This window comes from Cryptotermes secundus, unplaced genomic scaffold (assembly GCF_002891405.2).
Source record: "Cryptotermes secundus unplaced genomic scaffold, Csec_1.0 scaffold678, whole genome shotgun sequence".
NCBI classification, from domain to species: Eukaryota; Metazoa; Arthropoda; class Insecta; order Blattodea; family Kalotermitidae; genus Cryptotermes; species Cryptotermes secundus.
The window spans coordinates 148,339-164,265 of NW_019742973.1; the positions used below are offsets into that span (position 1 = coordinate 148,339).

At 41.5% G+C, this 15,927-nt stretch overlaps 1 protein-coding gene across 9 annotated transcripts in view; it reads right to left on the bottom strand.

The window, feature by feature from the left end:
* Window positions 1–15,927, bottom strand: part of LOC111873627 (bromodomain-containing protein 2) — a 139,887-nt gene that overhangs the window by 74,501 nt on the left and 49,459 nt on the right. For 8 of the 9 annotated variants that reach the window (XM_023868514.2, XM_023868515.2, XM_023868512.2 and 5 more), the window contains exons 3-4: window positions 14,243–14,291; window positions 11,267–11,311 (exon numbers count right to left, since the gene is read on the bottom strand). In XM_023868514.2, the coding sequence (XP_023724282.1) occupies window positions 11,267–11,311; window positions 14,243–14,291 (94 nt within the window). The remainder of the gene's footprint in view (window positions 1–11,266; window positions 11,312–14,242; window positions 14,292–15,927) is intronic. The other variant, XM_023868517.2, reaches the window with a different exon arrangement.

Consider the following 15,927-nt stretch of genomic DNA (forward strand, 5'->3'; position numbering starts at 1 on the left):
GACTACAGTTGGAGTATAGCAGCCGTCGCGGAAAGAAGAACCGGACATGTGTGTGATTGTGTAATTGGGAGTGTGTGATACAGTGATACATAGCTCCCCTACTGTAAACGTGTAGACTACTGAAGGCAGAGTGAACTGATTTGCGCATAGGGTTATAAATCGTGAAACCCCGCAACAGTGTTAACAGATTAATGCGATTAGGGTTATAAAGTGTGAAACCCCGCAACTGTGTGATAAGTAATTGTAGCCGTTCCTTGTAGATTGTTAAATAAACCAATTAACCATCTCTACGGCGTCTTCAATAACGAAACACGTTACAATATATAGTGTGACGTGTATGGCGTAGAGGGAGGTGGGGGTCGCGTGAACTCTGCGATCTCGCGAGTGACGTCACATAACCCCACTCCGTCCATAAGTGTGCAACGCTCGGTAGACACCCCTTTCCCCGCGGTGACATAACACGGGACGCCGCAGTTGCTACATAGCCGTAAACAACTCACGGCAGCGCTGCCCAACAACGCCTTTGTAAACACGGCGGGGAGTCCGTACAACGAATGTTCCTAGGCAGTCGGTAAACACGTTACGCAACAGTGGTGCCTATTACATAACTTTTTTCTGTGTTGTTCGTAACAGTGAGTTACGAGTTAGCCAGGGAGTCAGCAGTCAGTCAGTTTGAAGTGAATTAGTAGTGTGTGATCAGGAGTGACACAGTTAAAATGCAGCAGCCGCCGAAGACATCTGAAATGTACCCGTCGCCGGAGACAGTTGAATTGGAACAGTCGCCGAGTTCAGTTGTAGCGGAAAGAATACCGGAACGTGTGATTAGAAGTGATAAGAGTGAGAAGCAGATGCTTGGCTCACAAGAGAAGTGTGTGATACAGTGACACTTGTATAGCTCCCGGATCGTACTGTGAACACATGTAGACTACTGAGGACAGTGTGAAGGGATTTGTGTGTAATATTTGTAAAGTGTGTAAACCCGTAACAGTGTTATAATTAATTGTAGCCAAGACTTGTAGGTTGTTAAATAAACCAATTAACAATCTGAACGGCGTCATCAGTAACAAAACACGTTAGACAAATAACTTCTCGCCGGTCTTCGATCTAGCGAATTTATTGCACACTTTTATCCACACTTAAATAACTCACAACTTCAGTATCCCAATTACTTCTCCTGCTGTAGTCACTTCCAGGCTCCATTCACTCAAAACAACTCAACAACTCATAACTGCTAGACTTCAGCTCATACTGAATACTCAATACTGGCTGAATAGTGTTCGCTGCTCCTTATATAGGCACGGCACGGACCACATAGAAAACACATTGTTGCTTGGAATCAGATAGCAGGTATTGTTGCCGACGTGTTTACCGAGTGTTGCGCAGCAACGGGATGAGTGGGGGTATGTGACGTCACTCTCACTTCCTGTTCCGTCATCCAAGCATTCACAGAGTTGTCGCCTAGCAACGCGCCGATAAAATCCGCAACTCTCACGTTACGCGCGTACCCCGAGGCCTCTGTGGCTCAACAGTTCCTGCATAGAGCCAATACGTCACATTTCTCCCTCCTTAAGGCTGTTCGTGCCGAATAGCCTAACGGTGCATCCCCGTTCCTATTCTTCCCGTTGTTCCCGTGGACTCCTGCTAGCAACGTCTGCATCCGGTTTTGCCGTTCTCCAGGTCTCTTTTGCGGTGTTTATTCTACCGCATCCGCCCCTTCCTTCAAGGGTGCTCGTCCCGAGCAACACCGTGGTAGGACGCAAGCCGGTCCAATTGTACTAATAGTCACTCTCATGTACATGTCATCTTTCATTCTCCATTCATGGAAGAGAGGCCGGTGATTCTACATTACTGGTTCCTCCTCTGCTTGCAGACTCTTTTTCCGTTTTTGGGAGGGTCGACTCCTCCACAAGGTCCAATTAATGTTTTATCGCTCCGGAGGACGCCGATACCTCCACAGCGTTGAGACTCTCACCTTCCACAACCCGCCGAACAACCCTGTTGCTCCCTTTCACGAATTCCAGTCCGAAAAACCTCCTGTCGAACCCCTCCAATGCCCACTCGACCTTGTGGCGCACATGCCGTATTTTTCAAGGGTTCTTTATTTGTTTGGTGCCTCGTAGCCGCTGTTTCCTGACGAAGTTTTCCTTGCCCCCGTGCTGGCTGAATAGTGTTCGCTACTTTTATATAGGCTCGGCACGGACCACATAAAAAACACATTGCTGCTTAGCAACAATGTGACGTCACTCTCACTTCCTGTCGCGCCATTCAAGCGTTCACAGAATTGTCGCCTAGCAACGCGCCGTTAAAATCCGCAAATCTCACGTTGCGCGCGTGCACCGAGGCCTTTCTGGCTCAACAGTTCCTGCTTAGAGCAAATTCGCCACAAAATATGTGTATAACGATTTTTGCTCCACAAATGTAATGCAGAAAAATGTCACCAATTGCAGATTCTACACAGAACTGTTGTGTTCAGACATACGAGTATTTCAAAGGGCGAAAAAAGTTCATCTAATAAACTGGCAATGTGTATTGCCTGATCCCTCAAATTATGGCCATCAAAAAATGGGGTTTTCTCCAACATGTTCTAATATGTACACCTCCACACATTCACATCAGTATAATTAAAAGGGACCCCAGAGAATATTCATCCAAACACAGGCAGGCTACTCCCAATGAGAAGATACAAGGATAGAATAAGAGCAGAATGAAACAATCATGCATCACGCACAAGCCAAACATTTATAGGACTATGCGCTATGTTGTTTATTGCAAATTATTTATTCTCTTGTCCAGGAATTTAGGTAAAAGGCACTTTCTCCAGTTTCACTGGCATGACACAAATGACCAAAGAGGCAGGGGCAGCACCATTCTGATAGCATTAGAAGATTTTCGTCACAAACAGCTCCTCCATTCCGCATTTGCTGAGGCTCTATAAAATGTCAATAATAAATCTGCTCCGCCAGCAATACTTCATCACTGTACGATTACAACAATGGACCCCCTCACCCCATTTAATTTCTGAGCAACAACAACAAAAGTTCTAAACTGTAACTAATTCAATACTGAACTGACAGGCATAAATTCATACTGGAATGTTCTGGATTATGACATGGTTTAGCTGCTCCTGAGACTTTGGAGGAACATACTGCAACCCCATCTTTAGAGTGAAGTTCCAGAAAAAGGAGAGAACCAGAGCCAGAGACTGGAAAGATGAGGCATCTTACGTTGGAACTATGTGGTAAAGTTGTCTCTGTGCTTAACGAATTAAGCGCTGTGCCATAAAGATACATGGGTGAGTGGATGTATACATCCACATTTTCTTGACCTCGGCACTAGGAGGTGTTCACCTTCACGCCCTGGCCGCTTTACCCCCGGGAAAGAGCCCCCAGTACCCATTGTATAGGTTGGGTGGACCCCAAAGCCAGTCTGGACGACATGGAGAAATCAAAAATCTTGAACCTAATGGGACTCAAACTACAACCTCTTGTTTGTCCAACAAGCAGCCAGTCATTATACAGACTGCACTATGAGGGAAAGCAATTTCCCAAATGTAATTTTACAGGCCAACTGTCAGAGGAAAGCCAAATCAAGACCAGTATTCAAATGAGCTTTCTTTCACTTCTTCACGATACAGAATGCATGACCTTCAGGATTTGCTCCTAGAAAAATTATTTTCCTTTTTCATACTACTCGTATTGGGACAGATTCCAATCTCTATTGCTTACCTTAGGATCCAGACCATGCATCAGAACACATATGGATGTCTAAGCTTTGACGTGTTTTGAGAATATTACTATACAGCTGGGAACAAAACAAATTATCTTTACTGTATGCATCATGTTACCATGAAGAGTACTAATGTGGCCATAACACAATCTATGAGTAAATAGAAAAAAACTCAGTGGCGTGTAGTCCGCAAGCAAATTATACTGACCGCCGTTTGTAGGCATAGTGACAACTTTTGAGGGTAGAGGGTGTTGCGTGATCAGTGCAATGGATCCCCACGGCCATTAATCTCGGTTTCCTAGACCAGAGCCTCTACTTTCTTGAAACAGCTCCTCAATTATCCTCACGAGGCTGAGTGGACATGCACTTCTTCTCAGAAAATCTGGTAGCGCAGGGAATCAAACCCAGAACCTTTGGATTTGTAGCCAGGCACTCTGGCCACTAGACCACAGAGGCAGTCTCTGGTTTCCCTTCAATACGCATGTGTAAATAGAACTAATATTAATGTGCTAATATTTGTTTTTATTACACACACCACTGCATGTTTCAATCAGATTATTCTCACATTGTTTATATGAATATACACCATGTACGAAAATGATTTTAGCAGTCTCAAGCAGCCATAACATCTTTGGAAATGCATGCAGAAGTATGTTTCCCACATGGAACAAAACAGCAGGTATCCCAAGTTTCGATTGCATGCACAATCCCACTCCCTCTTTCTCATGGTCTGTGACATTACAAAGACAAAATGTGACTTTGGAGAAGAAACCGTTGTGTATGCTGTAGTTTGTGAAGCATGAATCTGTTGTTTCTGTTCAGCGGGCCTTCAGGCGACTATTTCAGAGTGATCAGCCAACAGCATTAGGTGTTATCAGCAGTTTCAGAAAAAGGGGTGCCTTTACAAAAGGGATAATTGTAGGAAGTCTGAATGTGTCAAAAGAATGTGTGGAATGAGTGAGATAGTCTTTTCTTAGCAGTCCGAAGAAATCTGTGCACCATGCAAGTCCTGAATTGGAGATGGCGACCGTGTGGAGGGTGTTGCAAAAGAGACTGGAAATGAAGCCCTATCATCTTCACTTAGTGCAGCTTCTAAAAGCAGACCATGTCAAACACACCAACTTTTGCAATAAGATACAAGAAGCAATGGCAGAGGATGGTTTTGTGATCATGCGTTGTTTAGTGACAAGTCTATATTTCACTTCAGTGGCAAAGTACACAGGCATCCCCAAAGATTTATGTTTTTTGCACAACGTCCACATGACAGGTTTATGGGCCTTTCTTTTTCTATGAAAACAATGTGATGGGAACAAGTTATCTTGAAATGTTACAGAAATGGCTCTTCCTTAAACGGCACGAAGATGAACCAGAGGACTTCATTTGGCAGCATGATGGGGCTCCCCTCATTTTTTTCAAGACATTCACTGCTGTTAGAACGACATTCTTCCACATGCTCGGATTAGACGGGGTGAATGTAGGGCCTCAGATTTTCCATCCGTGGCCTGCATGGTACCCAGACATAACACCTTGTGACTACTTCCTTCAGGGATACAAGGAGGACAAAAGTGTTTGTGCCATCCCTAGCTGCGAGCATCTGCAGAGCAGGATTACTGCAACTACGGAAACAGTCACACTAGATGTGCTGATCAAAGTGTGGCAAGGATTAGACTACCACCTGGATGTGTGCCACGTGACCAAGGTTGCGCACATCAAATACTTGTAGGATATGTGTTATAAACTCCTAGTTAATCTTCCATTTATCATAATTTTTGTTAATATTGTAACTTGTTTGGAAAAGACACTTCCATATTAACGCAACAACAGTGAGCCATTGCGTCGAGAGCGTCAAATCTCCACGGTTACAACGAATACACGGAGCGTTCCCACAGAGACAACGCAATAACAGTGGGTCGTTGCGTAGAAATTGCAGGATCAACAAAGCAGCGTTTCCACGGTTATAACAGAGGGTTCATTTGCATAGCAGCAGCCAAGGGTATAAAAAGGGGTTGAATGCATTCGCCAAACAGTCTCGGGGCAGATGCCGAGAGATACAGAAGCAAGCCTGGGCATAGCCGCTACAGAAGACATTCGAAATATAGCAGCCGAGATCACTGGTACAAGTAATTATAACAGTGAAGCAGTGGATAATTGTACTCATAAGTGTATAAGTGAAGCGTCCAATAAAGATTCGCCAAATCTGAGACCCACGTGGAGTTGTCGCTTGGCATACACAACACGTGACAGCAGTATCAACAAAGTGTATCCCTGGTGACAGACAACAGAGGGTCGTTTGCATGGCAGCAGCCAAGGTTATAAAAGGGGGTTGAATGCATTTGCTGAGACAGTCTCAGGATAGACGCCAAGAGATAGAGAACTCAGTCTTCAGGAAGCTGCCATTGAAGATAGCTTAGATCTAGTCGCCATACAAGACGGTTGGAAGGTAGCCGCCGCGGAATACAGTTAAGGTACAGCATACAAGTGTGAGTGTCCAATAAAGATTCACTGAATCCGAGACCCAGATGAATTTATTTGTCGCGTGACATACCCAACACGTGACGATATTATACGACATACATACACGTTGTTTCACGACTTTAGGTCATAACTGCAGGAGGTGATTTCCTAGGTCTTTGTGATCAAAAAAGTTCATATAAACATATGCCCGATTTTGGACGGTTACGGAGTTATGACCGTTTTAAAATCAGAATAGAAGGTAACGATTACTGACAATAAACGGAACAAAATAATAAACCAGCATAATACATGATACACTTAAAGTATGAACGTAAAGTTAACTTCGTGAAATTACCTTCAATTTGATTTTATTGGTGGTTATAGCTTATTTTCGAAAATTCCACCGTCGACTGCAAGACAAGCCGCCGCTCGGCTGTGAACTGCGCGGCTGGCACGTAGCAACTTGAGCTGGTTGTTCCTTATCTGGTCAGCGGCTTCCAGAATGCGAGCGAGCAACGCGTCTCGCGTTGCGACCTTCACATTGTAAACCAGTTCCTTCATCCAATCAGCACACGGCAGACTAGTATTCGCTAGCCTTGGCCGGATATGGCACCCCACCCACACGTTGAGATAAGCGACCGGCCAGCTGATAGGCGCGGTTCAGACGAGGGCGTGTGCGGGAATGAAAAAACGGTCATAACTCCGTAACCGTCCAAAATCGGGCATATGTTTATATGAAATTTTTTGATCACAAAGACCTAGGAAATCACCTCCTGCAGTTATGACCTAAAGTCGTGAAACACCCTGTATATAATCAACTTCCAAACTATCCTCATCATCACTGCCATGACAGCCCTTTGTGAGCCCTGGCCTTCCTCACAATTGCTCACCATTCTTCTCCATTCGATGCTACATTCTCCACTTCTTTACACCCAAAATTCTTATGTCCTGCCACACACATTCTTCCCATCTTAATCTTGGTCTTCCCACCCTCCTATTTCCTTCTGGTTTGGTATTAAGTATTTTCTTACCCATTCTATTCTCGCTGGCACGTATTATGTGTCCAGCCCATTCAAGCCTTTTCACCTTTATAAATCCAATAATGTCTAGTTCATTAAACAGTTTGTACAGCACATGGTTACACCTCTTCCTCCACATTCCATTTTCTTCCACTAGTCCAAAGATATATCTCAAGATCTTCCTTTCAAATACAGTTAACAGTCTTTCATCCGACTTCTAAACTATGCATCAATCATTTTGGTATACGATGTACAACTATATACCATCCTTATGGAAGTGTTAAACTAAAACCAATCCATATTAGTAAATACAATAATGTAAATACTTAATTTTCAACTTTTCTTTCAACTTTAACAAATTTAGTTTCATATTTGTAACTTTCATCTTTAACATATTTAGTTAATATTTGTATATAAGATTTTTAACAACTGTCCAGTGTGACTAATAAAAGTTGTGTTTCTAATTTTACATCCCTTACATGTTGTGGTCAAAACTACCATCTTCAGAAGGATAATATCAACACATATTATTATACTATATATATAAACTATTACCATGTCACAGATATAAATATGAACCAAATTAAATTTGTTTAATATTTATTTAACTTTTAACTTTAATCTTTAACATATTACAAGACATAATACACACCCTAAACTTCAAAGAAATACTAAATTATTGTATTTATTATTATGGATCCATGTTAGTCAATCCAATAATGAATGGTATATTATATATATTCTATTAGAATAGAAAAATGAAAATCATCATACTGATTGAAACATGTAGTGGTACGTGTAAAATCAAATATTAACACAATATTAATTTTATTTTCGTTCATGGATGGCTACAATTATTTATAACACAGCTGCGGGGTTTCACACTTTATAACCCTAATCGCATTAATCTGTTACCACTGTTGCGGGGTTTCACGATTTATAACCCTATGCGCAAATCAGTTCACACTCTCTTCAGTAGTCTACCCGTTTACAGTAGGGGAGCTATGTATCACTGTATCACACACTCCCAATTACACAATTACACACACGTCCGGTTCTTCTTTCCGCGACGGCTGCTATACTCCAACTATAGTCGCCTGACTGGAGAACTGTTGATAACACACTCGCTCGTAGGCTTGCTCGGAACTGAGCTCGGTAATGGCCACATTACAACTCAACTCCGCAGGCAGCGCAGCTCTCTTATATAGGGGCTGTGTGTGCCTGTTACGTGCCACGTCACAGCAGGAAGCGGTGCCGCGTCACCGTGTTGCGTCACCGCGCGTTGCGCGTTACATCACCGTGGGGAGAGTGGCGGGGCAGGGACTCGCCTATTACCATAGTAACGCGAGCGCCACGTACCGCTGGGGAGGCGGGTGTCCTCCGTTGCGCAACATGTCACAATATTAATTTTATTTTCGTTCATGGATTGTTGTGCTGATGGTCACGTCAGTCACCTTATCATAACAAATGATACTAGTTCCTACATATGCAAGATTTTTGCTGCATCAGGCTCAACAAGTCTTCTGGTTGCTGGCCCACACAGGACATTGCAAACCACCTCAGAATTGGGAGTACATATAAAATTAGCAATCACTTTCATTTAGTTAGCATTATCTAAAGCTTCTGAAGATTTAAATTCAGATTTATTAAAAAATATGCAGGAAAATCATTTTAAAAAAACAATTATCTAATTCCTGTATGACATGCTGAAAAGTTCCAGAAAGCTACAGTAATAAATACATAAAAAGACGATATAACAAAATCTTGAAAATTAGATATATTACCTTACTAAATTCTGACTGCAAAATGTCTGTATTAATAAAAATATATAAGCATACTGCCCTAACAAAAATAAAGGAAAGAGTGAATTCCACACAGGAAGATCCTACTGTGACAAATATTTCTCTCTCTCTCTCTAAATAAACTCATCAACAAAAAACAGTAAGCTATATATTCAAGGAACCCATCTGTCCTTCATAGATTACAAAGAAGTATTTGACAAAATAGAAAAAATTTGACTGAAATTCTTATAATACCCAATCAATCGACATCAGGATTATATGAAACATAATAAATGTTTCATTCTGGTATCTTGCTTGGCTCATTTATCAACTCTTGAAACTGGAGACGTTCCCCTGAAACATGGGCTGGCTTTCAATGAGCTGGATGTAATTATATCCCAGAGGACTGAACATATGAAGACGTGTGTTTTTCTTGACTCTAAACTGTACTTCCACCAGCACCTTGATTCCTTATTGTCATGCCATCAATTTGTTAGGCATATTACAGACTATTTAATACATTCTCCTTTCTTTATTAGATACTATGGTGATGCTTTAAATCAACCTATTTAGAACAAAAACTGCACAGGCTTCTGCTGTCTGTGAATTCTCTTATCAACACTAATTCCAGTAAAGTGGGACATGTCCAGAGTAGATTTCTCTGCCTCATTTTACAACAGAATTCATAGTGCATAATTCTTTCTGTTTTGAATAACTTAAAATTGCATATTTCATCTGAGGCAGTGATAATGCTCTGAGTCACTGTTTTATAAAGAACAGTTTTATTACCTGCTCTTCACTTCTGGCATTTTATATTAACAGAGTTCCTGTCAGAAACAGTGGAACCTTTAATACCATTTCTACTTTGATTTCAACTAAGAAATGTCCTTTTGTCCACTGCAATTTAGTAGGAAGTGAACTCTGCAACCACATCGCTAACATGACAGTCATTCCTTTAAAATTATCTTTGGGTTGATCAGTAGTTGCCACACAGTTTGTTACTTTCAGTACTATTATAAAGTTATGCTTGTAGAATACCTTACATTTTCCCTGCACAGAGGGGGGGAAGGGAGGGAGAGAGTTTGTGTTTCCTTTTACATTTAATTGTCTGACTGTGGTAACTCTTTACTGACTCCTGTAACCATTCGGTTAGCACACAAAAGAAAGAACTGCATTACTGTTATGGTATTAATCACATATATATGAAGATAATGATACAAATTTTGAGACTAATCACACATGATAACATCTCTGAAGACAATTTACAGTACTGATTTTACAATTTTAATATAGCTATAGAATACTATTCCATGAAAGGAGTGGGGGAAGTTCAAAAATTTCTTTTCCACAAATGGAACCAAGGTCATTTCTGTTAGAGATTGAGTCACTCCAGAGCCACAGTGCAGTTGGGAGGATTGGGTCCAGTCAAAAATCCAATGACCTCATCAGAAATCGAACTCATGACCCTCCAACTTGTAGCATAGTGCCTGAACCATGCTACCGTGTGCTCCCATATGCAAACAACCAACGCATAATCCCTTTTCCTCCACAAGTGAGAATCAATTACAACTAGTGTTACCCAATGAAATATGCAACATTCTAGCAGAATTTAAAAGCAAATATCACAGCATTTTACTTATGTATTCATCTATTTCATTTCAATTGAGGCATTCATTTGTATGGCCCAGCAAATGGGTTGTCGCATCTTGTCCAATCATTGCATTACCTCAGACATACGCCCTTGGTCTGACTGGTCCTCCAAGCTGATTCATTCCAGTTTCGGCAGAATCAAAAGTATGAACGCCTTACTTGGATATCTTGATCAGCATTCCCACAAGTTTGTTCCTACTGCCAAGGAGTGGAAACATACCTACGAACTATGTGTGCATTTCACTGATTTCCACTAGACCACACAATGAGCCAGTTTCTTTGGTGTGTCTATCCCAAGACACATACATCTGTCCTCCAATTCCACACAGTATTTATTGCAAGCAGAAATTGCACTGAACTTAGAGCACATACATCTGTTGCCTGTTACATGTGTGCTTCAAGTCACACATTCCTAGCAACCCTAAAACACTTGAACCTTGAACAAACCTAAGCATTTGTATGCAGTATGACTGTCAAAAGGATCATTATAAAATCCTGTAAATGTGGGGTTTCACTACTAACTTGAAAAACCATTTTAGAAGACAGTTGGCCAATTCTCTTTCCACCAACCTGATACAAAGACTCATGCAACAGCAATATGAATCTGAGGCGTGCAAGATCTCATGCAACCCTCACCTTTGCCATTGCACACAGCCTGTTCTCCCTGTCCTTTGTTGCAGACTGCAACATCAGAAACATTCATTCACTTCAACACAAGCAACTTCCTGCACATGTACATGTTTCAATCACACAGTTCCTAACAGAATCATGTATGTACTTTGCATGTGACCCACATTCAGTTTCCTGTTTGTGAACAGAGCTACAGCATTCAGACTTCATCAAAATTTCTTTTTGCCTATTTTCTTTCACAGAACATGACTCTTCCTTTTGACACTTTCCACCTTCCTGAACTGTTTTGAAATGTAAAGTTTCAGAAACCTGATCTGTTCCATCATCAGATGACTCCAGCGATCGAAACAGCTTTTTGCAAAAGGCCCATCCAAGCAGGGAACTTTCCTCTGTTATGCTAGATGACAAAACACCTCCACTTCTCAAAACATTATGTTTGAAAAACACTCAAGATAATGGACATCTCTAAAATAAGTCATGTTTATAGCAGCACACCATGAGAAAGATTTAAACATGACAACTGCCATTGTAACAGGAATACAGTCAATTCACAGCAAGTTCCACAGAATGAAGTGCCCATTACCCCATTTTGTAAGAAACAAGCCTAGAAGGAACTCACAAAACACCCACAACAAACACAGCTTTTGCTGTGACAGTTCCTCTAAACTCAACAAACAAATTATTTTAGAGCTGGGTATTATGTATGGTATATTACTGAAAGCAGTAGCAATGTGGTAACACTAAACAACTGTGTTATGGCCTAAACACAGCACAAATGAAATACTACACTGGAAATACTCTCCACTGATCTGCAAGTATTCCAAGAACTCCCCATACAAGCCAAAAGATGTCATCAAAAAGATAAACATGTGAGGGCTGATTTCACTGTCATGAAAAGAATGAATGACACAATTACAAATACTTATTCTGTTAGTGGAAATCATATTGCAACTCTTGCCCTACTGTTGCTGGAGTTCTGTGGAGTTCATGGAGGTAATTTTGAAATCTTAAGTATCTGTGCAATGCTGAGAATTTATGTTCAATCTCAGCCATCAATTTCCAGGCATGAAGTGGCATAGTTTGGTGAGACACCATGCTACAAGCCAGAAGGTCGCAGGTTCGACTCCTGACAAGGTCATCATAGTTTTCAATTGACCCAATTCTTCTAGCCACACTATGGGCCTTGGGGTCGACGCAGCCTCTGACAAATAAAAACTAGGAATCTTCCTAGGAGTAAAGGGCACTAGCATGTAAGGCTGATCTCACCAATATCTGCGAGCCAACTGTTCAGAAAATGTATGGCAGCCTTGATGCCTCACAACCCTACGTGCCTCCAGGGCCTGTTCCAGGAAGCTTTACTTTACCTTACCTTAGCATCAATTTCACTCAGTTTCTCTTCACCATGCACCAGGCATTTCAGTTCAGTATTTCTGTCTGCCTTTAATTTATTTACAATTCTGAGAACAGCATTTCTATATAGACAGAGTCTACCCTCCTGAAATTTATGCTCAAATCTTTTTCTTAACGAACCACTTTTCAAACATCTGTTCCAACATCTCAGAGATCTCATTTTAACATATGAAATAACATACCTCTTACATGAACTACTTACTGTACAGAGAGATCATATACAGTGGCAAAAGTTGAATGCATTAAGTTTACTCTATGACCATGCTGTCTACAGAATTCAGTACATAGCAAATTAAGTGCACCGAAGAGTACTAATGCACCAAACTATGAAAATCCCAACATGTTTACGAACCAACCTTAGATATCCTGTATCATGAACAAACAAACCTCACAGATTTAGAGTACCTCTGCATCTCCATCTATCCCCCTTTCCTTGTGTCCCACACAATCTGGGATTGTTATATTATTTAAAGCTATTCTGTTGTTTCAAAATCACATCCTAATCAAGTTCTAAACAAAATCGTCATTTAAAAGAAACACCAGCACAAATTAGACTTCACCAAGCCGTCTGGACCCGTCAGCAACATGCCAAATGGCCTGTTTCCTTCACCAAACCAAACGCATACCACACATTCGTGTGAACGCGGGTGTAGGTGCATACATGTGTATCACTCTGGAATGTTCACAGCTGAAACTTGTAAAAAGGTAAAGCCATCTCTCCCTCTAACAGGCCTCTAAGATGTCAAGGCTCCCATATTTTCTAAACAATGAGCCAATAGATAACAGTGAGGTTGTCAGTTTTACGTGCTGGCTGCCCTTTATACCCGGGAATATTCCTGGTACTGACCCTCATTTCTGTTAAGAGGTTGAGTCGACCCCAGGGTCATATTGCTGCTGGAAGGATTAGGTAGCCAAATATCCCACGATGTCATGAGGAACGAAGCCTGTGACCTTCCAACTTATAGCATAGTGCCTCAAGCAACTCAAGCAACCTGGCATTACTGTCCATGCATACTAGAGCCTCCTGCTATACCAACCTAAGCTATACATGTCCCAAGCTTCCACTTCCACATTAACAAATTCACCAGACTGCTTTTACATTACATAAATAACAGGCCAAATACCCTCTTAAAAGTATAACCTCATACAGATAATTTATACCAATTAATTTCTAAATAATTTTCACGAAACCATTCATACATAAAGAAAGACTACCAGGTAATTCCTTTAAACCAGTCACTACTCAAAACACATTTCCATTTCCTATTACTACCATCTGAGGCAGATAGACACAGTCCAGACCACACTCACAAGGATAATTTGCAAGAAGTATTAACAAAACATATATTGTTTAAAAATTCTTCAGGGTATGTCATCATAAGATATCAATTCAGACCATTACAATTACTACATCCTATTTTCTACATACACTGGAACCCAAAACCATGATACTGAAATGAAAACATGGAACATTTCTTCCACGAGATTGCCTAAACAGAATATGATGTGCCCTAAACTATTTTTGGCAGAGAATAATGTTTATTTTATCTTTACAACACACACAGTACTCACTGTATTATTCTGGGATATGGATTCAACCTGCTGCATTTCGTGCTCACTCCTGAAACAAAAGAAAATGTCCACACTTAACGACAAGGTAGATTTTAGGCAGGTACACATTTCAGAGGCAGGGTTATGCCAGGGGCGCCACAAAAAAAAATAGAATCCACAGAATTTTGTGAGACTCACTCCTCTAAAATCATGAAGAGTTAGGATTTTACTTATTAAGAAATAAAAAAGACAGAATTCTCATAACCCAAATCTGTTGTTACTATTACAAGCCTCCCACAACTGTAAATCTGGCCCTGTTCTTAAATAAAAGGTCAGTTTTCAAATCCAAATTAAAGTGATTTCTTTACATAAGCAAACTCACGTACATTAGAGAGTATGAAAATGGATACTCCAACCGGTTTCAAACTCCATGGGGAGTGCGCTTAGGCTGTGGTAAAAGGCTTCTCTAAAAAACATTATGGTACTCTGAGACCTTTGCGACCAGACCAGACCAGACCAGACAACTACTCAAAGGCACAAATATTATTTTGTTTAACAAATATTACAGAAGTTCCTTATACTAATACTTCTAATAATTCACAAGACTAAGCCCTACTCTGATATGAAGTGATACAGCCAACATACGTGGTGTGTTCAAAAAGTATCAAACATTCTTTTTTCCCATGTAAACCAATGAAGCGCGGGAGGCTCCCTTCGGTGGAGATGTGGAGGGGACATTCATGCGCAGTCGTGAATTTTTTCCCGCCCTCAGAAAGTGTCAGTCGCAGGCAGTCGGCCTATGAGTGAGGACGTGTAGTGAGTGCTCGTCGGATTCCAGTAAGGTGTAAAACGATGGAACAACATGAGCAGTGATATTACAACAAATTCTGCCAAAAGCATGGAGATACCCAAGTAGAAACCATTCGCAAAAGATTCAACAGGCTTTCGGGGAAGATGCCATGAGCAACTCACGGATAAAGGAGTGGTACAACTGCTTCAAAGATGGCCGCACATCAGTGGACAGCGAACTGCATTCAGGCAGACCCTCAACAAGCCGAAATGAGAATGTCATTGAGCAAGTGTGGACTTTGGTCATGGAGGACCGTCGTATCACAGTACGAGATCTTGCGAACAAGACAGGGGTAACTACTGGATCGGTACATTCAATTTTGACCAAGGATTTGGGCATGAGGAGAGTGTCCGCGAAATTCGCACCGAAACTGCTAACAATGGAGCATAAGCAACGCCGTCTGGAAATTGCACAGGACATGCTGGACAATGCAAACAGTAACCCCAACTTTCTGAACATCGTGATCACAGGCGATGAGTCATGGGTTTATGGGTATGACCCAGAAACCAAGATGCAGTCTTCACATGGAAACATCCGATATCCCAAAGGCCAAAAAAAAGCACGGCAGGTACGCAGCAATGTCAAGGTCATGTTGGCCGTTTTCTTCAACTCCCGTGGGGTTGCGCATCATGAGTACGCACCACAAGGCCAAACCATCACAAAGAATACTACCAGGAGGTCCTTTGTCGCCTCTGTGATGCTGTGCAGCGCAAACGACCGGATCTGTGGGCAGCAAAAACTTGGAAGCTCCAGCATGATAACGCATCTGCCCATTCTGCGCATCTGATTCAGACTTTCATCACCAAACACAACATCCCTGTGGTTCGTCAGGTTCCCTACTCCGACATGGCTCTGT